We start from the raw sequence: 23,948 nt of genomic DNA, 5'->3' as shown, positions 1-23,948 counted from the left end.
CTCCCCAATTTTCTGAAATGTAACAGGGCAGTGCTGTAGTGAAATGCTGGGTCATCACAACAACGTACTAAGCTTTAGAAAAAAAAACTACAGAACATTCTCTAATACGAACCAGTGTAGTCACAACTAAACTACAGTTGTCAAATAAAATGCATGTTGTGATTCACTATTTTGGTTATTTGCTTATTCATAAAATTCAGTAATCCACAATGGTTCTTTCAGTCATCTCTGCAAATTATTGATGTTCTAGTAGATTTATTCAACAGACTGCAATAGCTCATTCAGAGATTAGGACTTTCAATTATACCACAATGTTAATATCAATATAATAAGGAATGTGCAAAAGAAGTGACAGGTGTATGCAGAGTAGGCTGTTTTCAAATGTTAATATAGCTATTCTAGATTAACCCCTTCCCTAATGCAACATTTGGAACAATAGGATTGTGAAAAGAAAATAACAAGTTTGTGAAAGCAGCACTGTGTCTGCATTTTGAATCAAAGACCTGGTGTACTACGCAGATGGGAAGCAGTTTTACAAATGTAAACCCAAAGTGCCTGCAAAATGTCAGGTTACAGAAGAAAGTAGATTTTCACTACAATTTAAGGGAAATGCATCTAAAATCATAAAAGCAAAAATCTGATTTGTTTCATTTAAAACAAAGAAAAGAAAAGAAAGGACAAAACAATTCCAATTACATCTTTTTTTTGGGGGGGGGGAGGGGGGGGGATGGGAAGGCATTTCAGCTTGAAATGAATTAAAGTGCCCAAGTTCTAAACTCCTTAAAACAGGCTTTAAGAGAGAAGCCCTGACAGACTGCATTTTAACCGCAGCAGCACAGTTGGGTGCTGTTATAATAGACATTTTTTTAATAACTTGGATCAAAGCTTAAGAGCCAGCAGCATCAAGCCACTGGTGGCTTGGACTACACAAGAGAACTAATTAAATGTAAAGGGCCATAGCCTCAAAAAGGCACAACATGTAATCCCCCAAATGGGAACCTGAGTGAGAGGGCTGAAAACATTTGCACTTCACAACACTGCAAAATGGCAAGAGGCTCGCTATTATTTATTTTGGGCATTAGACTAAGTTTCTTACAACCACCTCCCAATGTGTGCTCATAAGCAAATTCTATAGAAATGTACAGGTGTGGAAAATATGAGGATTCAGTGGATACAGGCTCTTTCCATAGAGCTGGCTGTTTGCTGCAGAATAGAAGCTTCCATTTAAACATAATTGTAAACCCTGCTCAGAATGTGGAGCAGTTACTCCCATAAGTAGTTTCTCTGATTTCAGTAGTTCCCCAAGGTGAGTAAGGGGTTCGCAATCCAGACCAAAAAAAATATTTAGCCCGTCTAGTGATGGAGATTGTGTTTACACTATAAATCAGTGCACTATTGTTTCGTTTCCTCCACAGCCAGCTAAATAGGATAGCACCATCACAGATCTGAACCTCCCCTTTCCGTTCAAAGGAGCATCACTTCAAAGGAGTACCTGGCAAGTGGAGAGCGTGGAACAATGTTATGTTGTGCTCTGAATTGTCCATGTCTAGAAGGTGGACTACGGCACCAGGGGTATGTGTACCCCTTGGGTACACAGACCTCTTCCGGGGGTACATCAACTCATCTAGATATTTACCTAGTTTTACAACAGGCTACATGAAAAGCACGAGGGAAGTGAGTACAGACTAAAATTTCATAAAGAAAAGGACTTGTTTATATTTCTCTAAATACTATATACTGAAATGTAAGTACAATATTTATATTCCAATTGATTTATTTTATAATTGTATAGTAAGAATGAGAAAGTCACCAATTTTTCAGTACAGCATGCTGTGACACTTTATGACTGATTTTATAAGCAAGTAGTTTTTAAGTGAGGTGAAACTTGGGGCTACACAAGACAAATCAGACTCCTGAAAGGGGTACAGTAGTTTGGAAAGGTTGAGAGCCCACTGGAAAGGGCTGCAGCTTCCTTGTGGGCCTACACAATTAGTCTCTGGTAGAGTGTATGATAATAGTACAACCTGAAGTTGATCACTGTGATCAATACACTTGGTCCTAATCAGAGAACAAGCGTAGTCTCTTGGCAAGCCAAAGATGGGGAAAAAAGCTTTTTTTTTTTTTTTTTTAAACGACTGTTGCTATCTACTAGGAGCACTAATGAGTGCAAAAAGACGCTGAGACTATATCACCTTGTTGATCGTAAGTAAGGCTGTGAGTTTGTCATGGAGCTCACGGAAGTCACAGATTCTGTGACTTCTGCAGCAGCTGGTGCGCCTGGCCTGAGGGCAGCTCAGGCAGGCCCTGCACCAGCCGCACCGGCCGCTGCTGGGGCAATCTCAGGCCACTGTGCCCCACCGCCCAGCAGCAGCAGAGTTTGGGTGTGGGGGGACAGGGGATTGGGGTACGGAACAGGGTGAGGCAGACTCTGGGAAGCGCTTACCCAGGGGGCTCCCTGGAAGCGGCGATATCCCCCTCACTCAGCTCCTAGGCGGAGGTGTGGCCGGGCAGCTCTGCATGCTGCCTCTGCTCAGAGTGCCAGCTTCGCAGCTTCCATTGCTCGGTAACCCAAACTCTGCTGCTGCTGGGAGGGGGAAGGTGCGGAGCCAGGTAGGGAGCCTGCTGGCCCCGCCAACATCCCCCACCAGCACCAGCGGGGGTCCCAGGCCACGCGCCACCACCCAGCCCCCTCCCCCAAGTTTTAGTCAGGGGTATATAGTAAAAGTCGTGGACAGGTTACGGGCTATGAATTTTTGTTTACTGCCCGTGACCTGTCCATGACTTTTACTAAAAATATCCATGACTAAAATGTAGCCTTAGTCATAAGTCCTTTAGAGGACAGAGTCTGAAATATAGCCAACAGCTTAAAGTGTTTCCTTTTTCCAACCAACATCTCTTTTTGTTTACCTTGGCTGAGCTTGCACCATCCATGTACTTACATATTATTATTATTTACTATTTTCATTACCATGCCCTTAGGAACCCTAGTCATGGACCCCATTGTGCTCGGTGCTGTACAAACAGAACCAAAAGGTGGTCCCTGTTAGGATATAGATATTCAGGCCTGTCTGCAAAGGCCTGTACTTTAAGAATTTAGGTGTATTCTTATCACTTGGCTAGTTCCAGAGGTATAAAAGAAAGAATCAAAACCACTGTCTGCCAGTGTAAGGGCCTTCTCTTACTGTGACAGTTTGTGGCCCTGTGCTTAGGCTCAGGCCTTTGGCTAAGCAGCAGAGGCAGCCATAAGCTAGGAAGCGAACAGTCACAGCCTCACATTCCAAACTAGTCACATTGAAATAAGGTGCTATTGGGCTGTTAGGCACTATCAGGACAGGACTGTATTCCTATCACCTCCAGAGAAAGGGAAGTGCCTAGAAAATGTAAAAGGAAACTTAGTTTGATAGCATCCTGTCTGGCAAGAACTCACTTATCAATAGCTGGGATGTGAAATCCTCACTTCTGTGTTGTCTTGTCATTGTAGTTCCCACTTTGCTATTGTTTGTCTGTATAATCTCTGTCTGGTTCTGTGATTGGTCCTGTCTGCTGTATAATTAATTTTGCTGGGTGTAAACTAATTAAGGTGGTGGGATATAATTGGTTACATAATCATGTTACAATATGTTAGGATTGGTTAGTTAAATTTCAGGAAAATGATTGGTTAAGGTATAGCTAAGCAGAACTCAAGTTTTACTATATAATCTGTAGTCAATGAGGAAGTGACTGGGTGTGGGTGTGGGTGGGCATGTGGGTGTGGGAAATGGGAGCAGGGAATGGGGGTAAGAAAATTGGAATCATGTTTTGCTAAAGGGGGAAATGGGAACAGGGAATGGGAGTAAGGAAGTTGGAATCATGTTTGGCTAAGGGTAGGAATGGGAACAGGGACACAGGTGTAAGGCTCTGTGGTGTCAGAGCTGGGAAGGAGGATACTAAGGAAGGAAACTGGAATCATGCTTGCTGGAAGTTCACCCCAATAAACATCGAATTGTTTGCACCTTTGGACTTCGGGTATTGTTGCTCTCTGTTCATGTGAGAAGGACCAGGGAAGTAAGTGGGTGAAGGAATAAGCCCTCTAACAGTCCCTATCCCAAAGAGCTTACAATCTAAGTATCAGACAAGAGATGGATAGACAGACTGATGGGGGAATACCAGGGAACAATGAGACAACATTGGTCAGCATCATAGGCAGTGGTCTCAGCTTACCAGCAGCCTTAGCACTGGGTCAGTAAGGTGCCAGATTCTCATCGCATTCACTGATACCTAATAGCTTTGTCAGCAATAGCAGTGAAAGTGACCACAATATTGTAAATTTCTCTTGGGAGCAGTTGGAATTCTATGCACTTCAGAAACAGCAAGTAAAACAGAAATTCATTCTTCCACTGCTGGAGTGCTTTGCAATGGAAGGGGAGACTTAAGTCTTTTTCTCCTTCACAGGTGGAGCATTTTGGAGTAGCACCACAGTGAAATTTGCAAGACACTGGTCTGTGTAATACAACTGCTGCTCAAAAGCTATTGAACCCTTATGAAACTGATGATCTTCTTCTCATTTTCTGTCTGCTACATTCACCAACTCCCCAGGTACATTTTCCACTCACCAGGGACAAATGGGTGGATATATTTTTACAGGTCTTGTTTAGCAAGTAACATAGAATATTTTATGAAGCTATACTTCTCAAATATATCTGATGTTTCTTTGTTTGTCTTATATTAATATTCCTTCTAATCCAACTGTAACTGTCACTTTTTTAAACACAAAGTATTAACGTAATGGTGTGCAAATTTGAGGAAAAACATTTGGATATTTCTGTTGATGCTGGCCAGGAGCCATGAATTAGGCACTGCAGTTATAAAATATTCTATAGATCATACAGGCTTGCACTGTCCAATATTTTTATTGCAAACAATGGAAAGACCTAAATTTCTACAGGTTATCAAACTGTTGCATGGAAGGGACCCTGACAAAAACCTCACTTGAATTTGTGCACAATCAATACATCTTATATTTTGTGGAAAATACAAGAGCTTGTTTTATTCTGTGATTCTACGTTACCCATGCAATGTTAAATTGCAGATCTAAATGGGAGGAAAATGTAAATAAATAAATAATTGAACAGGATGTAGTAGAGAGACAGAGAGCCTGGAGCACTGGGCCTGGTGCAAAACCTGGTGCCTAAACCACAGGCTGTGAGCCAAAGTCAGGCCACATATTAAAGCAAATGCTTACAAGTTCACCGTCCGATACATAAACTTAGCAAAGTTGCCTCTAGCATTGCTAAAATACAGGTGTTCCTAAGAAATACTAGGCACTAGATATTTACATAAATATATTTCAGAAGGCTAGTACAGATACACCCCAATCTGGTACAAGATAAGATGGTTTGACAGAATAATGAATAGGGATGTTTTGTCCAAGATATCAGGACAAGGTACAAGAGAAAGTAACAAACAAATGCCATGAAATATGTAAGGTGCTACATAACTTGTTTATCCCAGTTGTTTGTCTCAGTCTGTAAATGACAGTGTACCTTGCCTTAACCCTTTGTGTGGCCGAGTGGACAGCAGAAACTACCACTGCTGACGGTGCCGCTCCTTGCCATGGGGCACTCATGGGTGAATGTACTTGTACAAGTTGTGCAAGTCGCTAGGACTGTGCCTTGAGGGCAATAAACCTGGCTGAGTCCCTTTGTCACTGAACCGTGCCTGTGGTCTTTCCCTCGGAGTAACATCGAGGTCTGCTGAATTAGCAGTCTGTGCTCTCTGCTAGTGCTGATAACACAAGAGCTCCAAGGACAGAAGCACTAAGCAGCTGTAACAGCTTCGGAGCCTTGACAGTGTTGCAACAACATTACTCCCCAACTACACAGGAAACATAAAAGCAATGTTATTAAAAAAAAATCGTAGGTGTTGTTTGCTCCAAGGAGTGAGTGCTACAAGGAGAAGCTAATACAGTCTGGGACGGAATCATCTTTTAGGCCTAAGGTCTGTGGAGCCTGAAGGTGGACTGTGTGCATCTTCCCCTTCTCTCCCCAAACCTCATCCCTGAACCACTCACCTCCTCCCCAAGGTTCATTCAGTCCCCACCCATCCCCCAGCATCGATCCTTGGAGAGGTGAACAGGCCTGAGTAGGGCACTGGGAAAGGAGAGCAGTACTGCAGAGGCATAGGTACACTTCTTCCTTGTGGGAAGGGAAGACTATTTTATGGAGGAAACCTGTTGTGCCCAGAACCAGGAAGTATTATCTGGCCCCAACTTCACTACATGTTTAGTGCCACAGAGTTAACATTACTATAAAAAGCTTGACTTTTTAAACACATTACTTTGGAACAGTTTGTCTGTTACCTGAACATCATGTTCATGTTATTTTCTCTGATAGTCACAGAAAGCCATTCTGAACATATCTGACTCTCACAGGCAAGTGGAGTAAACATGTTTCATAGCTAAAAGATTATGCACGTGCTTTTCTCCCTACAAATTCAGGCATCAAGTTCAGTCTCTCATGCTAGGCAGTTAAAGGAAATGCTACACAGATGTCTGTCATAAAAATGCTATCTAGCAGCTTAATTATTACTGGATCTAGCAAAAAGTTGATAATTGAAGTTATCCCTTCTCCGTGCCATTTTACTAAATGGAGTATTTCTCAAGACATTGTTTGTGCCACTGATGAAATACAGATTGAAAGCAAAGAATTATCAACTAAACAGATACTTTACCACTACCAGTTTGTCAACAGAAAATTATTTCTTTGGATAGTGTCTGCACTTCACATTCTTTCTTCACTTAAATGCATGCTACAAGGCTGGCTACTTTCTAAATCTATTACCTATGTCAATTGTGTTAGAAGGTCTTCAACAAACCCATACACTCGCACTACAGAGTTGGAGACTAATTACACTATGGTGCTGAGAACCTCAGCTCCCACTGAAGACAACAAGCATGTCAGTTATCTGCTTATATCTTTCTTTGATTATCTTACCCTATAGTAGAGATAAATGGCTCAGGTGAGAGAAACCATACAAAATCAATAATCCTGAAGGAAAATCCTTAAGTATGTGGTAGCTGTCAGTGTAAGGCAGTTTTTATGCCCTGACAGCATTCCCTCTACAGAGATTTGCACACACAGCATTTGACACACCAAGCTGAAAATTCGTATGATGTGAAGTTTTATAGAGTGTATTGTGAAATGGGCAATCCCTATACGATGTACTCCCACTTCTCCAGTCTTAGGCGGATTAATCAACTTAATTTTCACACTCAACTACCTGCGGCTAAGAGCATCCCAGTAAATTTCAATGAATTCTGCTGGATGTTATAAAAATAGTTTTGCTCCATTTGTGCACTACAAAAATAGAGCAAAAAACTCTCCTGATTGCAGTTAAAGCCTTTTTTTTTTTTTTTTACTACAGACTATGAACTGTCAACAATTACATTTTAAATCCCAGCAATCTTTACGTGTACATAATGATTCCTGGAACTTAAAATGTAATTGTTGACAGTTCACATACTGTAAAAAAGGTTCAGATACTGTAAAATGGCTATTGGTTATGCAAAGTATGTAATTTGTCATTTCATAAACAACGACATTTCCTTCATTTACGCTACATGTTTTTTAATACTTCCTTTAATTTGAAATGTCAGCATTATACTCTGCTTCAATAGAGGGCTTTTTTTTAAATGCTTGTAAATTGGCTTGTCACAAAGCAATTTGTCAGGTAGTGTTTTGTCGTCATTATAGTTTATTCATGTAACATAATTGGCCTGCTCGCAATATCGCCAATGAGAACAACATATTCTGTCTTACCTGATGCTAATGTAGAAGGCTGTGTTAAATTTTCACATTCCTCATCTGTGCTGCCATCATAATCTCCTTCTCTTTCAACAGCAGTTTGGACTGTAGCCATGCTATCCCTAGAACAACAGAAAGGTAATTTTCCATCTGTTAGCTGCTATTTCTACAGCACTTTACAGACAGAGGTCAATACTAGGTCCCTATCCTGAAGACTTCACAACTTAGATAAACAAACTAGATAGATAATGTCCTAAAAGGAAGTGGGGTCAGACCGGATTAAAACAATGTCATTGATTTAACGTGTGTCTCTTGGCAGTTCCATGATTTTTTTTTGGTTTGGATTTTTTTTTTCTAAGTAAATGTTATTTGCTTCTTAAGTAAATATTTCCAATCACCTCACTATTAACACTTCTTTAAGGAGGAAAGGCATTTTGGAAGAAGAGAGTTTTTAAGAGGCACTTGAGGAACTAGTGAAGGCAGGTTGGAATGGGTCTAGGGATCAATTGTACTCTGACACAAAACACTATCCATTTCCACCCCCTGCTCCCCGCCCAAGAAATAATTTGAAATGTTTCAGGAAACATTTACAGTTAAGTAAATCTCTGTATTCAATTTTAATTAAACACCTTTCATTGAAGCCATACCACTCAGAAACTTAGCCCTGGTCAGTGCTTAGATAAGAGACATTCAGTGACACCTCAGGTAGTGGCTAATTTACTCTTCCTTTTGAGTCATATTCTCTGTGTATATATAAAGTCTGCTGCAGTTTCCACGGTATGTATCTGATGAAGTGAGCTGTAGCTCACGAAAGCTCATGCTCAAATAAATTGGTTAGTCTCTAAGGTGCCACAAGTACTCCTTTTCTTTTTGTATTTAACATAGCACCTCATAACATATTATGATTTATTAATTGTTATTACATTGAAACAATGATTACACTACCATCTATTAAAACTTAATAAATACAAATGAAACCTATGTATGTGCCAGGCACAACAAATAACTTGAGCAAATTAACAAATACCTTGCATGTGTTGTATCCTCTGCAGGTTCCTGAGCTTCTTTTAACAACTTTTGTAAATTTCTTATCTTTGCTTTCTTTTCATTGAGCACAAGAATAAATCTTTTGTAAAGATCTGCCTCCAGTTCTTCTTTAGCTTCCACACATTTTTCCAGCCTAAAATATAACAATAGTTAATATCTTCACATTTTACTACCAATGTTCTATAGTAATACCAGCCCTCCTAAAATATAATTAGGAAGAGAGGTACATAGGAATTGCCATTATGGATCACACCAACTGTCCATCAAGTCCAGCGTTTTGTCCCCAGAAAGGTCAATAGAAGCTGCTTCAGAGGAACATGAAAAAAGTCCTACAGGAGGCAGTTATATAATAATCTGCCCACAGGGAAAGTTTCTCCCTAACCCGTTTCTTAGAGGTTAGATTATGTGTATACTATACAGACAGCTACATGTTAGATATCAGAGTTATTTAGATTCAATGGTGAATTCAGCATAGCGTGTATAATTTAGAAGGATACACTTACTGAGATTATAAATAGAGAGTTAATCGTCAAATTCCATGGGCCCAAAATTTAAGCCTATTCATTCTGATTTGCATTTTTAATGTATATTTATATACAGGAAAAAAACAAGCCCTCCAAATGTGTTGAAACTATCTTAAAATTCCAGCTGATGTTCCTGGCAACTCATGCAAAACCACTTAATTTTTATCAGGATTCCAGAAGCAGGTGTGTATGGTACATGAACATTTGCCCACTTATTGTCCCTTTCATCCTCTGAAGTCTTTGTTCCTCTGATGCAGCAGGATATTGAAACTGATTCAGCAGAATCACTGAAGCAGGATTTGTGGCAATTTCAATTTCCTACTGGCATACAAACAACTACAATGCTAACAAACCCTATGTTGTGCTGTTTGTTTTATTTGAGTTGTACAGCGAGACAGCTGAGATTTTTAAGACACTCGCAGCCCTAATTCTGGAGAGTAAATGACTTTTTTTCTGTATCTAATGTAAACTACTTTTTAGAGGGATACCTAATTCTATATGCAAAAATCTTAAGAGTTCTGCTGAATGACATCTTGGAATAGGGTCAACCTCAAGTTTTTATACGATATCTAAATATAAGGGGGTTAGTTTGTTTTGGTTTTTAAATAAAAAATGGATTGACCTTAAATTTCAACCAAGAATCTAAAATCAACAAAATAAATAGTGTATAAATAAATATATAGTGTCCAGTAAATAAGGAATGGGGCCACAATATGAATAAAAAAGTGCTGCGCATTGAATGAAGCAGAGGTCCTGTGAAAAACATGGTAATCTAACAGGCAACTTTAATGCTGGTATTTCCTAGTTTTTTAGTTCTTGACTTTGCAACCTTAAGTGTTTTTAGTGTAGATTTGTGTGTGTAATATATAAATAAATATACAAGCTAGTAATGATCTTACTGCTCATTGCAGACTTCAGAACATAGACATGGTAGGTAAAATAATAAAGCAAATGATGATTAAATACCACAAATGTATGGACAATATCAGAACAATGTCAAAGATGGTTCAGGTGTCCTTAATCCTGCTTTTGGGGGGGTGGGGGGGGAGGGGAGGCTGGACTAGATGGACTCTTGAGATCCCTCCCAGACCTACATTTCTATGATTCTATCTTCCATTGGACTGATATATAAGAGAGTTGTGATGAAGAGGCTGATTCTGGAAGACATGCCATTTTTCACAGTTAGAACATTCAAAAGCATTGTTCAAAAATTTGTGGGTTTTTATTCAATAGCTATTGAAAAACTACCGGTAAGTTATAAAAACGGAAGTATCAACACTGTAATAGCATTATTTTTTTCAATGTGTATTTAAAACAAGTATTGGTTATTTCATCATTTTTATATGAAATGCCTATAAAATGAAAAAGACAAAAGAAAGGAATCTTATGAAGTATTAACTTAGTCTGCTGTGACATGCTTTTGGGATATGTTTGATAGTTGATAAATAATTCATCTAATTTAAATGCAAATCATGCTGAACATTATTACCATATAGATCGGTTCAATAATTCTTAAAAGAAACATCATATGTACTAATCAACTACCAGGAGACTTTCCATCTATAAATGGGAATTTTAACCGTTTAATGGAACAATATACACCAAAATGTTAAAGCACAGTACAAAGAGTCACAAGCCCTAGCAGTGACATCTTTATCCAATTTTGGGGTGGATGGAGAGTGCCAAAACCCACTACCTGATTAAATAAAGATTCAGCATAAAAGCAAGATGGTTTAAAATGCCAAGCCAAATTAATCCTTGGTGTAATATCATTGACTTCAACAGGGTTGAAATTAACCATTATCTCCATTTACATATATGAACTGCATATACAAGTGTAGGTTTCAGAGTAACAGCCGTGTTAGTCTGTATTCGCAAAAAGAAAAGGAGTACTTGTGGTACCTTAGAGACTAACCAATTTATCTGAGCATAAGCTTTCGTGAGCTACAGCTCACTTCATCGGATGCATACTATGGAAAGTGTAGAAGATCTTTTTATACACACAAGCCATGAAAAAATACCTCCCTCCACCCCACTCTCCTGCTGGTAATAGCTTATCTAAAGTGATCACTCTCCTTACAATGTGTATGATAATCAAGTTGGGCCATTTCCAGCGCAAATCCAGGTTTTCTCTCCCCCCTCCCCCACACACAAACTCACTCTCCTGTTGGTAATAGCTATTTTTAAAGTGATCACTCTCCTTACAATGTGTATAATAATCAAGGTGGGCCATTTCCAGCACAAATCCAGGGTTTAACAAGAACGTCTGGGGTTGGGGGTGGGGGTTAGGAAAAAACAAGGGGAAATAGGCTTGAATAGAGACTGGGAGTGGCTAAGTCATTATGCAAGGTAACCTAAGTTAATTGTTTCCAATTTGCAAATGAATTCCAATTCAACAGTCTCTCGCTGGAGTCTGGATTTGAAGTTTTTTTGCTGTAATATCGCAACTTTCATGTCTGTAATCGCGTGACCAGAGAGATTGAAGTGTTCTCTGACTGGTTTATGAATGTTATAATTCTTGACATCTGATTTGTGTCCATTTATTCTTTTACATAGAGACTGTCCAGTTTGACCAATGTACATGGCAGAGGGGCATTGCTGGCACATGATGGCATATATCACATTGGTGGATGTGCAGGTGAACGAGCCTCTGATAGTGTGGCTGATGTTATTAGGTCCTGTGATGGTGTCCCCTGAATAGATATGTGGGCACAGCTGGCAACGGGCTTTGTTGAAAGGATAGGTTCCTGGGTTAGTGGTTCTGTTGTGTGGTATGTGGTTGCTGGTGAGTATTTGCTTCAGGTTGGGGGGCTGTCTGTAGGCAAGGACTGGCCTGGCTCCCAAGATTTGTGAGAGTGTTGGGTCATCCTTCAGGATAGGTAGTAGATCCTTAATAATGCGTTGGAGGGGTTTTAGTTGGGGGCTGAAGGTGACAGCTAGTGGCGTTCTGTTATTTTCTTTGTTAGGCCTGTCCTGTAGTAGGTGACTTCTGGGAACTCTTCTGGCTCTATCAATCTGTTTCTTCACTTCTGCAGGTGGGTACTGTAGTTGTAAGAATGCTTGATAGAGATCTTGTAGGTGTTTGTCTCTGTCTGGGGAGTTGGAGCAAATGCGGTTGTATCGCAGAGCTTGGCTGTAGACAATGGATCGTGTGGTGTGGTCAGGGTGAAAGCTGGAGGTATGTAGGTAGGAATAGCGGTCAGTAGGTTTCCGGTATAGGGTGGTGTTTATGTGACCATCGTTTATTAGCACTGTAGTGTCCAGGAAGTGGATCTCTTGTGTGGACTGGACCAGGCTGAGGTTGATGGTGGGATGGAAATTGTTGAAATCATGGTGGAATTCCTCAAGGAATTCCTTTTCCATGGGTCCAGATGATGAAGATGTCATCAATATAGCACAAGTAGAGTAGGGGCGTTAGGGGACGAGAGCTGAGGAAGCGTCGTTCTAAGTCAGCCATAAAAATGTTGGCATACTGTGGGGCCATGCAGGTACCCAAAGCAGTGCCGTTGATTTGAAGGTATACATTGTCCTCAAATGTAAAATAGTTATGGGTAAGGACAAAGTCACAAAGTTCAGCCACCAGGTTAGTCGTGACATTATCGGGGATAGTGTTCTTGACGGCTTGTAGTCCATCTTTATGTGGAATGTTGGTGTAGAGGGTTTCTACATCCATTAAACCCTGGATTTGTGCTGGAAATGGCCCACCTTGATTATCATACACATTGTAAGGAGAGTGGTCACTTTAGATAAGCTATTACCAACAGGAGAGTGGGTTTGGGGGGGTGGGGGGGCGGGAGAAAACCTGGATTTGTGCTGGAAATGGCCCAACTTGATTATCATACACATTGTAAGGAGAGTGATCACTTTAGATAAGCTATTACCAGCAGGAGAGTGGGGTGGAGGGAGGTATTTTTTCATGCTTTGTGTGTAGAAAAAGATCTTCTACACTTTCCACAGTATGCATCCGATGAAGTGAGCTGTAGCTCACGAAAGCTTATGCTCAAATAAATTGGTTAGTCTCTAAGGTGCCACAAGTACTCCTTTTCTTTTTGCATATACAAGTGTAAAATATGACATTAAGTGTATCAAATCCTTCAATGAGGAAAAAGAAGACTCCCTTCCCGCAATGGGAATAGTAACCAAATAAAGGGTAAATCAAAACAACACTAGTCAACAAAAACTAATGTTGTTTGGTACCATAGCCTTGAGATCATCTGATTTATTCAATTTACTAGTAGCAGTCTCCTGATTTAACCAAAGGCGGGTTGCATGCAATGCAATTTCAGTGAAGGACCCTTGACTCTGGAAATCACTTTCCCCCTTAATATGGCAAGAACCAAAGGGCCCAATCCTGCAAAAATTTCTGCTTGTGCAGACCCTTACACCTGTGAGAACTAAGCAAAGGATTAAACTTCAGTATTTCACCAGCTACAAACACAACCTTTCATTGCAATTTGTCACCCACTGGTGCCTATATGGGATTTGTTTCACAGAAGTCACATCTCCACAGGCCCATGTACATAAGCTACTCATCTCAAACAAAGCCTTTAAATTTAATAAAAAAGTGAAATCACAAGTGAAAAAAGCTAATGGCCATAGACATTTTTATTAGTCTTATTTGCACGTGCTTTTCGAGTTCCATAATCAAAGCGATCTTGGAGTTAATAGAAGCATGATACTTTTAATATGTCAAGTTCGGATGATAGTAGTCAAAACACAACCACAACCTACTGAAAACAACTGGTGTTAGTAATGGTTGCCATTTGAAGACAAGTAATACTGGTGACCTAAATCAAGGATTAACTGTCCATTTCTCAACCTCTTCCATTTCTGAAGAGAGACACAGATATAACACAAACTAAAGAACTTGTGGCAATTATACGTGTGCGGGTTTTGTATCCAAAGCCTGGCTGAAAATGTAATCTTATATGTATAAGGTTGTCTGTGTCTTAGAATGGTTCTGGCATTTACATCATCTCCTTCTTACATTTTAGCTGCATCCGATTCCCTTTTTGTTCTATAGCAGTGGTGTTGAATGCTGGCAAGCTAATGTTGATGAGACATTTTCAAGTGATTTATTCATATACTAAAACACCAAACACTCATTTTTATGCGTAATTTATGGTTCCGATTTTCTGTCACTACATTTGACCATAATATAAATTGACAGTTTACTTGACTATAACTCCTCTATATTAATTTTACCTGGTTAGTATAAAAGACACACTACATACAAAACAGAAACTTATCTTTATTTTCCAGGATTTAGGAAACTTTTCTATTAAAGATGCTTAGTATTGCTCTATATTTACCAATGTAATAATCTGTATAAAACAAAAACATTGTCTATTCTAGTTTGATATTTTAACTCACCTGCCCAGTGTGTGTGTTTGTATACTCATGCACAAAGGATATTCAAGATAATCCTTACTGAATTTTCTATGTATGTTAAAACACAAGGAAACTGAACAAATTCATATTTAAAAAACAAATGTTAACTAGATTACAAAGTTATTATGTAGCTAAAAGCAGTTAGGTGGCAAGAACTCAGTTCAGTCCAGCACCTAATTAATGGCAGTGGTTTCCATGGCGTTCATCTCTATATGTGGATATTGCCGATTAATGACTCGGGGTGGCAGTATTTTATTTATTTATTTTTTAAAAAAAATTAGTGCAACAGTTCAAACTTGTAAACTATAATTTCTCAACTGCTTTCAGCATATTCAACTGTAAACTAGATAGGTTTGTTGATTAATTTTAATATAAGAAGCCTTGCAATGACACCATCTATATCATACCTCTAAAACAGGAAAACTGCTTTACAGTTGAATCCTGCACTTAACTGTTGGCAAGTAGAAGGCAGTTGACTAGATGGGAATCGAGGACACCCAGCTCCTCACTGAAGATGCTCAGCACATTTTGTATGCTATATAATTGTGACTAGGTATTTAAATATTTTATTTATTTATTTTAAGGTCAGGCTTGACAAAGCCCTGGCTGGGATGATTTAGTTGGGATTGGTCCTGTTCTGGGCAGGGGGTTGGACTAGATGGCCTCCAGAGGTCCCTTCCAACTCTGTTATTCTATGATTCTATGATTCTATGAAATAGTTTAAAGTTAAGATGTAATAATCACTGTTTTTGGAGGGAAACCCCTCCTGTGAGTTTGTTGTGGAATTATCAATTACAAGTGCCACAGCACTACACAAAACAAAATGGCATTTAATGCAGTGCAACACATTAATTATACAAAGATATTGTTTACTACACTGTTAAACTATTAAGTAGTCAAACACTGCTAGTGAGGCTGTATATTTGTCAGGTTTCAGAGTAACAGCCGTGTTGGTCTGTATTCGCAAAAAGAAAAGGAGTACTTGTGGCACCTTAGAGACTAACCAATTTATTTGAGCATAAGCTTTCGTGAGCTACAACTCACTTAATCGGATGCTGTAGCTCACGAAAGCTTATGCTCAAATAAATTGGTTAGTCTCTAAGGTGCCACAAGTACTCCTTTTCTTTTTGTATATTTGTCATGACAAAACTTTCAGGACAAACTCTGTGACCATTTTTTATTCTTCTTTTTTAAAAAAAGATATGGCCTTTGTCGCCCTACCCAGCACACCACTGAGTTAAATTCTTCCATGAGTATTTCTAAATTTGGCACTCTATTGACAAATACAAATATCTTGCTTAAAATAATGTGATCTTGTGCAATTTTTTTTTTAAATTTGTGTCTTCCTCCCCGCTCCCCTGCAAGACATTCACGACCCTTCTGATACTTTGACAATATAGCTGGCTTTAATTACTGTCAAATTACATTCTCTCCCCCTCTTGCCCCCTATGGCCCCAGGAATAATCTAGTTTAAAATGTAAATCACAACTGAAATAGAAATCAAGACAGGCAAAATAATGCTCATCATTGAGGGATCTATGCAGAAGAAAACGCACACTGCATTCTGCAGGAGGGGGAAAGGGCGAGTGAAGATATTTCTGGCTACATAAAGCTATAATCAGCATTATATGTTAGCAACTCAGGTGTTGCCTGCCACCTTGAAATAAGAAGAAGCCTCTACAGCTGAGTAACCTATAAGCTGTTACGGCCCAAAACACTATCAATAGGTGCATTTCATTTTGCAAATATCTTAAATATATAGTGCCCATCAGTATAACCTACATTTTGTTGCATAGGTAAACTGCAAACACATAGTATATGAAGAATATCTTATTGATGCATTTTTCAACCTACAGTCCTTGCACGTCATTCCAATCACTTAGAAGCCTTTCATTTTCCTTTTGCAGATGCTCCTTTTCGGCATGTAGTTCTGCTACACAGTCGAGGCAGTGGCAAATCAGCTCTTTGATGACTTCAGTTGGACTTGAGACTTTTTGTAGCTTCAGTGATCCAAGTCTAAACTGGGACACAAGGAAAAACTGAGTTACTTTGCTGGATCTAAAAAGGTCAAAAAACCCAGCTTCAATCAACTCCAGACATGCGCTTAACAAGCAACAGCAATTGTACAATTACAATCCCTTGAATACTTTCCTGTTAAAATTACAACAGAATGGCAACAAAAATAAGCCTCTTGAGTAAGAATGTGGCAAGTGGGATAAAGCACCATTTGCTTATATGTCTAATTTATCTACATTTGTATACAGTCTTAGGTTCATATAGGGTATCCATTACCACAGTATCTACACACTGATAAATCAGTACCAAGAGAGCCGAGTATACGCTACACTAACAATCTGCTCCCTAACAAAGAGAAAAAATTAACTGCAGGAAGATGCAACAAGATGTCTCAGGTGCTGAGCAAAAGGCAGTTTTAATGTAGTGCAGAGCTATAGGAAAAGAATTCTGTAAGGCATTTATAACATTATTCTTATTATACTAACTGATGAAATATCTAGAAAGCTATTTGCCACCTATTGCAAGAACCAGAACAGCCATAGGACAACAGAAATATGAAGAAGTCCAATGAGCATTATGTAAATTCATAATAAAGACCTCTGGGTTTAATATAGCACCACAGGTTTCTTTGGTGCTTTAAAGACCTATAAGAAGGGAAGAAGCCCATCCCAGGAGCTTTCCCTCCAGGGACCCTCTCCAACAAACCCTTAATCATGCAAGTAGTCCTTTATTCATGCAGACAGTCCCAATTACTTCAAATGGGATGACTCACATAAGTAAAGATTTACAAGATAGGGCATTTTGGCAGGAGTGAAGTTTCTTTGCTGTTGAAGATGCTATCGAAAATGTAGAAATGGTGTTGTAGAAAGGAATGGTTGAAAATGTAGAACAATTCTTACTAATGTCAATGTTCCAATATAGAACAAATTATTAGTTTTTTTATTTTAAAGTAAACTATTTTATTTTATATTTGGACTCATGATCCTGTGGAGAATCCTGACCTCTATAGCATGCAAGTGATTCTGGTATGGCTAGCAGTTGCAATTGTGGTGAAATGACCTGAACTAGATGAAGTTTGGCTGGACAAAATTTCATTCAGATCTGACAAGTCCTTCTGAGCTTTTTCTAGAAACTCACCAAAAAGTTTTACCCAGAAGTTGGGTCTGCATCTGGAGCCCACAGCCACATATTTCTCCATGCAACGGTGTTGCACCGGAGAGATCAAGCAGAGAATCTAATGATGTCTCAAAAAGTATCATAGATGAAGACTAATCCTTTTGTACGGGAGTTTTTGAAAGAAATCAGCTTTTTCTTATTAGTGCTCTCCTAGTCTTATGGGACCTCTTCTGAGAGTGCAAGACAAACTTCCCCAAAATAATTCCTACAGCAGGACCTTCAGGAAAACATCCAACCTTGATTTACAAACTGCCAGTAAGGAAGAATCCACCATGATTCTGGGTAAGTTATTCCAGTGGTTAATGACCATCTCTTTTAAAAAATGTACACCTTATTTTCAGTCTGAATTTGTCTAGCTTCAACTTCCAGCCATTGGATCGTGTTATACCTTTCTCTGCTAGATCGAAGAGCCCATTATTAAATATTTGTTCCTGATGTAGATATTTATAGACTGTGATTGAGTAACCTCAACGTCACTTTGAAGTAGCTGGTATGAGGAAATGTGAGCCATCTTAGGAGGTGAAAGGTGCCCACTACTGGGAGCATCCATATGACTTACCTTTGTATAGGCATGGCCCAAAGGGATAGTAAAGTCAGCCAAGGATATCTGCAAAGAGTGTAGACTCTGCCTAGTCTCTTGGAATCCTTAAAAGATTCACAAGACTGTTTTGGTATTTTGTGACATTATTAATTAACAGTCCTCTTTTACAGCATAAAGAAAAATAAAAACAACAGGTCTTCAGAAAACACCGGCAATTTTACATGCCAAGGAAGGGTTTAGTCTGCACAGCATATCTTGCTGCACAAAGAAAACAAGACTTTAAGAGGGGTAGGTCATCCTGTCTATCCCATTCTCACTTTTCCTCTGTTGTCTCTCTACTCTACTCCACCTTAAGCAGGAGAGGCTGGCAGGTAATATAAAAACAGTCAAAGGGGAAAACTGACAACAGCATTATATTAATTCTTCAGTCTAGATTTAACTTTTACTTAATTAATCATTTCAGTTGTGCAACTTACTGCAAACAAGCAATGAAACCATCATAAAATCACTGTCTTTAGTAAGCAGAGATCATCAGGAAATGTGTTGAAAATGAAGGTTTAGTCTAGCACTGAGCATGTAAACCTGTTCTAAATGTAAATGTACACTTCACAATACACAAGTTTCCTTTATGTTGTACAAAACTGCTATTTAAGGTTAAATAGAACAGATGACAGGATGAGTTTTATTTATTTTTAGAAGTTAGATTACATTATCAGTAACCCGCCAAGTGACATTGTATTCCCTGGATATCCGACTTGCCCGACAACATTAACAAAGATAGACTTGTGTAAAGGAAACTGTTTTTCATCACTTGCAAGTCACACCAGGCCAAATGGATAAAGAATTCATGCCACACTGATACTAGACAAAGATGTAAAAATATAGTAGCACAGATAAATGAAATGCAACCTTTCTGCCCTCTTAACTTTGATTAGAGAGAAAAGATCTAGAAAGTTTAAAAGCTTTTGCCATGTAAATTACTTGGAATATAATGAATTCAGATAAATTAAATTAAAATGTTTATTCAGAACAATGAAATGTGGTGCATCTTACAGTTTACTTTCTGTTGTTACATGTTATGTAATGAATTCTGATTACAAGACTAACAGGAAATGAAACTTATTTCTACAAAGCAGACCAATAATGAAATATTTTATTTGTAAGATTTCAAGATAGCAAATACGATGTGATTACACTGATGTAGCATCACTCTCACCCATATTTTTCATGAACTATGTAATCCCACCCTGACTAGTGCAGTGAGGTAGAGATGAGATTCAGCCAGGTACCTCCTTTCCTTCAGGTATTCTACCTGCTATGGAAGGGTTCCTCAGGGCAGACAGGGGAGGTCACACTGCAGAAAACAGTAGAGGAGCAATATTCAACCTAATGAGCTAATCAGCTAGGACAAGGTGCTAGATATATCTCCTGAGGTGCATATTGCAGCTCCTTGGAGATGAAGTGCATTAGCTAGAGCACTAGCTGACTATCTCTTTTTAAGTGTTTTTTTTTTAATGCTATGGGAGATTCTGCCGTGTTCTTTGAATGAGGGTGCGGGAAGTGAAAGAAACTCTCTACATCCCTTTCCCTGCTGTAAACCAGTGCAGTAAAGGGCAGGATTTAGCTGTATCACTTTAATAGGAACTGCTCATCATGGTAAAAGCAATGGGTATTGTGTATCTTCTTACATAAAACAAGCTTAAGACAGAGTAAAGCATAATAAATAAAAAATTATATCATATCATCTATATCCTTTTTCTTCAGCTAAGTGTTAGATAGCAGGGTGGTAACATTCATCCGGTCTACATTACAGCTTCCCCTACGCCTACCATCAATAGAGATGCAGCAGTTAAGAAAACACTATCAAGTTTTTCTAGAGTACATATGGCCCCAGTAAGATAAAAATGTCACGACAGTGACTATATATATATGCCTTTGGTTAGATTAAGGCAAGTAAACCTTCTTCTTACAGACACATACACCAAATATGCTGAAGAGAGCTCTTATTGTGTTTCCTGAATGTAAAACTATTTGGTTCAATGAGCCATCGTACTGTCAATTTAACAAACATAGAAAATGTTAACATGCACTATCAATAGTAACACTATTATCTAATTAAGATACAAACCGGTTTCATTTCTCTCTTGTAAGGAGGCTAGTGCTGAGAGACTGATAAGTAATTCATAAAGAGTGATAAAACTGCTAGATTAGTTAAAATGTTCATCCCTCATTTCTAGCCATTTGTTTTCATGCAAACTACTGACTTTTCACAAGAGAATAGAGAGAGAGAGAATAAAATCTCAAGCCAGTTGTACTCTGAGGTCATATTTATTGTACAGTCACTGAATCTCAAACTGGAAAGCAAACAGCTGAAAGTACATAGACGTAAAAAAAAGCCACGAAGACAGAAGTTCAAAGAACTTGAAAATAAAACTGCAGTTATAGACTAGAATACTCATTACATATTTATACTGCTGTATCTTTCAGAAGCCCCATTGTAGTGGGCATTCCACAAATACATAGTAGGAGCTAGTCCCCACCTGAAGGAGTTTACAATCTATCCATTTAGGGGCTGCACTGCCCTCTCCCATGCAGGAGAAGGATAAGAGGAGAAAACTCAAACCTTGCAGATCTCAAGTGATCCACAGAAGCCAAGGCTGTCCACAGAGGGGCCTTTGCATCTATAACAGCTCTGGAACTCATCTCTGGGGTAAACTGAGGGATAGTGCCACAGAACCATCCCCATTTTTGCAATCCAGATATTTCAACACTCTGCTGGTGCATCAGAACCAGAAACTAAACAGCTAGACACAATCCATAGAAGTGAAATCAACTAGTTTGTTTTCATTATTGACGGTGAGAAAAGCACAATCAAATGTGAATATAAAGTGAAAAGTAATTTCAATTCTCAAATTTCTGGCAATGTTGAACATTTAAGGCCCAAATCCTGCAAAGATTTACACACATCACTTTACTCACATGAGTGGTCCCAATGGGATCAATAAGACATTTGTGTGAGTAAAGTTAAACATGCAGCACTCCAGCAATCAGCTGCAACACAGGAGCTTAAGTGTGCACAGAATCAGAACCTGTTACTGTAATACAGAGACCAAATTAAAAACAAAACAAATGATTTTTAAGCTGACATTGATCCTTTACATTCATATATATTTTTTCACCACCTATGTAAAATATTGGTATATGATATATCTTAAAACTATTTCAATTATTACTATTCTTAATTATTGGTAGCACACAAAGCCCTTAAGCGAGATTGAGGCCTCAACAAGCTAGATACGGACAAACACACAGTAAGACATAGTGCCTGTCCTAAAGAGTTTACAATCTAAATAGACAATACAGAAACAAAGGCACAAAGTGATTAAAGCACTTGCCAAAGCTGCAAAACTCAGATTAGAACAGGAGAGTTGGAGGTTTTGCCATTGATTTCAGTGGAGCCAGGATTTCACTCCAGGCATCCTCATTCCCAGCCCAATGCCCCAAACCCTGCTGCTTCCTGACATTTATTTTAAAATGTTGCTGAATCCAAAGCAAAAAGAAACAGAAAGAAACTAGTTCTATTACTAAGAGAGGCGAGGACAAAATCATTGATAGCTGTAAATTGGATGAGATTATGGACTGATATTTTTTCAAATCTGATTTAAATATGGAAGTTGGGACCTTGCAAAACTAGCTAATGATTAAAAAATGGGAAAGCAAATATGTGGAAAATATGCAGAAGCATCTTTATACAAAGAAAAGGAGGAATTAGTCTCTCTGAGAATAACTATGGTGAGACCACAGTGGAGTAAGTAGTTCAGACCTTTGCTCTTCATTGCCAGAAAGACAGCAAAGCTGGAGAGAGTTCTTGGAAGATCAACCGAAGTGATTAAAGGGCAAAAATGTGCATACAAATATGGAAGCTGGGGTAAGATCTCACTATAAATCATGTCCTGAACTTTCTGACTAGTGTGTGATTGAAAGCTCAACTTTAACCCTGTATTAATGCAGTTTTGCATGGCTTGGATCAATTTTCCCCTTAAGAGTATAGGTTTCATTTTACCACATTAAATCTCACTTGCTAATTTCTGCATATTATTGAAGTCATAGAATCATAGAATATCAGGGTTGGAAGGGACCTCAAGAGGTCATCTAGTCCAACCCCCTGCTCAAAGCAGGACCAATCCCCAATTTTTGCCCCAGATCCCTAAATGGCCTCTCTAGATCAATTTGTATTTTCTTGCTATCATTCCAGCTGGTTGCAGTTCTAGCTTTGTATCATCTGCAGATGTAATTAATTCACTTTCTACTTCCTCTTTCAGATCATTCATGAAAATATTAAATAAAAAAAGGACTCAGCATTGAACCATTAAGCACTTCACTCAACCAGGGACTGACCAGAACTCCTAAGGTCCCAACAGACAATGAATTGCCTGTTGCTGATCCATCATTTCTGTCATCACCCTCTGTCTTTGGTGGTGGGTCTTTTATTTCAGAGACAGAGTGACAGAGAGTGAGAACTCTTTAGGAACATGCCACCTCAGCTTCTCATGAAATTATGCTCAGCTCCAGACCAATATCTTCAAGTCTATTAGAAACTTAAGAGTGACACTTTTCAGAGTAACAGCCGTGTTAGTCTGTATTCGCAAAAAGAAAAGGAGTACTTGTGGCACCTTAGAGACTAACCAATTTATTTGAGCATAAGCTTTCGTGAGCTACAGCTCACTTCATCGGATGCGTACTATGGAAAGTGTAGAAGATCTTTTTATATACACACAAAGCATGAAAAAATACCTCCTCCCACCCCACTCTCCTGCTGGTAATAGCTTATCTAAAGTGATCACTCTCCTTACAATGTGTATGATAATGAAGTTGGGCCATTTCCAGCACAAATCCAGGTTTTCTCACCAACACCACCCCCCACCCCCCGACACACACACACACAAACCCACTCTCCTGCTGGTAATAGCTTATCTAAAGTGATCACTCTCCTTACAATGTGTATGATAATCAAGGTGGGCCATTTCCAGCACAAATCCAGGGTTTAACAAGAACGTCTTGGGGGGGGGAGGTAGGAAAAAACAAGGGGAAATAGGTTACCTTGCATAATGACTTAGCCATTCCCAGTCTCTATTCAAGCCTAAGTTAATTGTATCCAATTTGCAAATGAATTCCAATTCAACAGTCTCTCGCTGGTGTCTGGATTTGAAGTTTTTTTGTTGTAACATAGCAACTTTCATGTCTGTAATCGCGTGACCAGAGAGATTGAAGTGTTCTCCGACTGGTTTATGAATGTTATAATGCTTGACATCTGATTTGTGTCCATTTATTCTTTTACGTAGAGACTGTCCAGTTTGACCAATGTACATGGCAGAGGGGCATTGCTGGCATATGATGGCATATATCACATTGGTGGATGTGCAGGTGAATGAGCCTCTGATAGTGTGTCTGATGTTATTAGGCCCTGTGATG

At 39.0% G+C, this 23,948-nt stretch overlaps 1 protein-coding gene across 7 annotated transcripts in view; it reads right to left on the bottom strand.

The window, feature by feature from the left end:
• XRCC4 (X-ray repair cross complementing 4) overlaps positions 1–23,948 on the bottom strand; it is a 285,182-nt gene that overhangs the window by 117,844 nt on the left and 143,390 nt on the right. For all 7 annotated transcript variants that reach the window (XM_077817149.1, XM_077817156.1, XM_077817157.1 and 4 more), the window contains exons 4-6: positions 16,598–16,764; positions 8,809–8,961; positions 7,797–7,903 (exon numbers count right to left, since the gene is read on the bottom strand). In XM_077817149.1, the coding sequence (XP_077673275.1) occupies positions 7,797–7,903; positions 8,809–8,961; positions 16,598–16,764 (427 nt within the window). The remainder of the gene's footprint in view (positions 1–7,796; positions 7,904–8,808; positions 8,962–16,597; positions 16,765–23,948) is intronic.

Source organism: Eretmochelys imbricata, chromosome 5 (genome assembly GCF_965152235.1).
Source record: "Eretmochelys imbricata isolate rEreImb1 chromosome 5, rEreImb1.hap1, whole genome shotgun sequence".
NCBI lineage: Eukaryota > Metazoa > Chordata > Testudines > Cheloniidae > Eretmochelys > Eretmochelys imbricata.
Note: the sequence above shows the minus strand (reverse complement) of the source record. Positions and strands in the feature narration are given on the sequence as shown.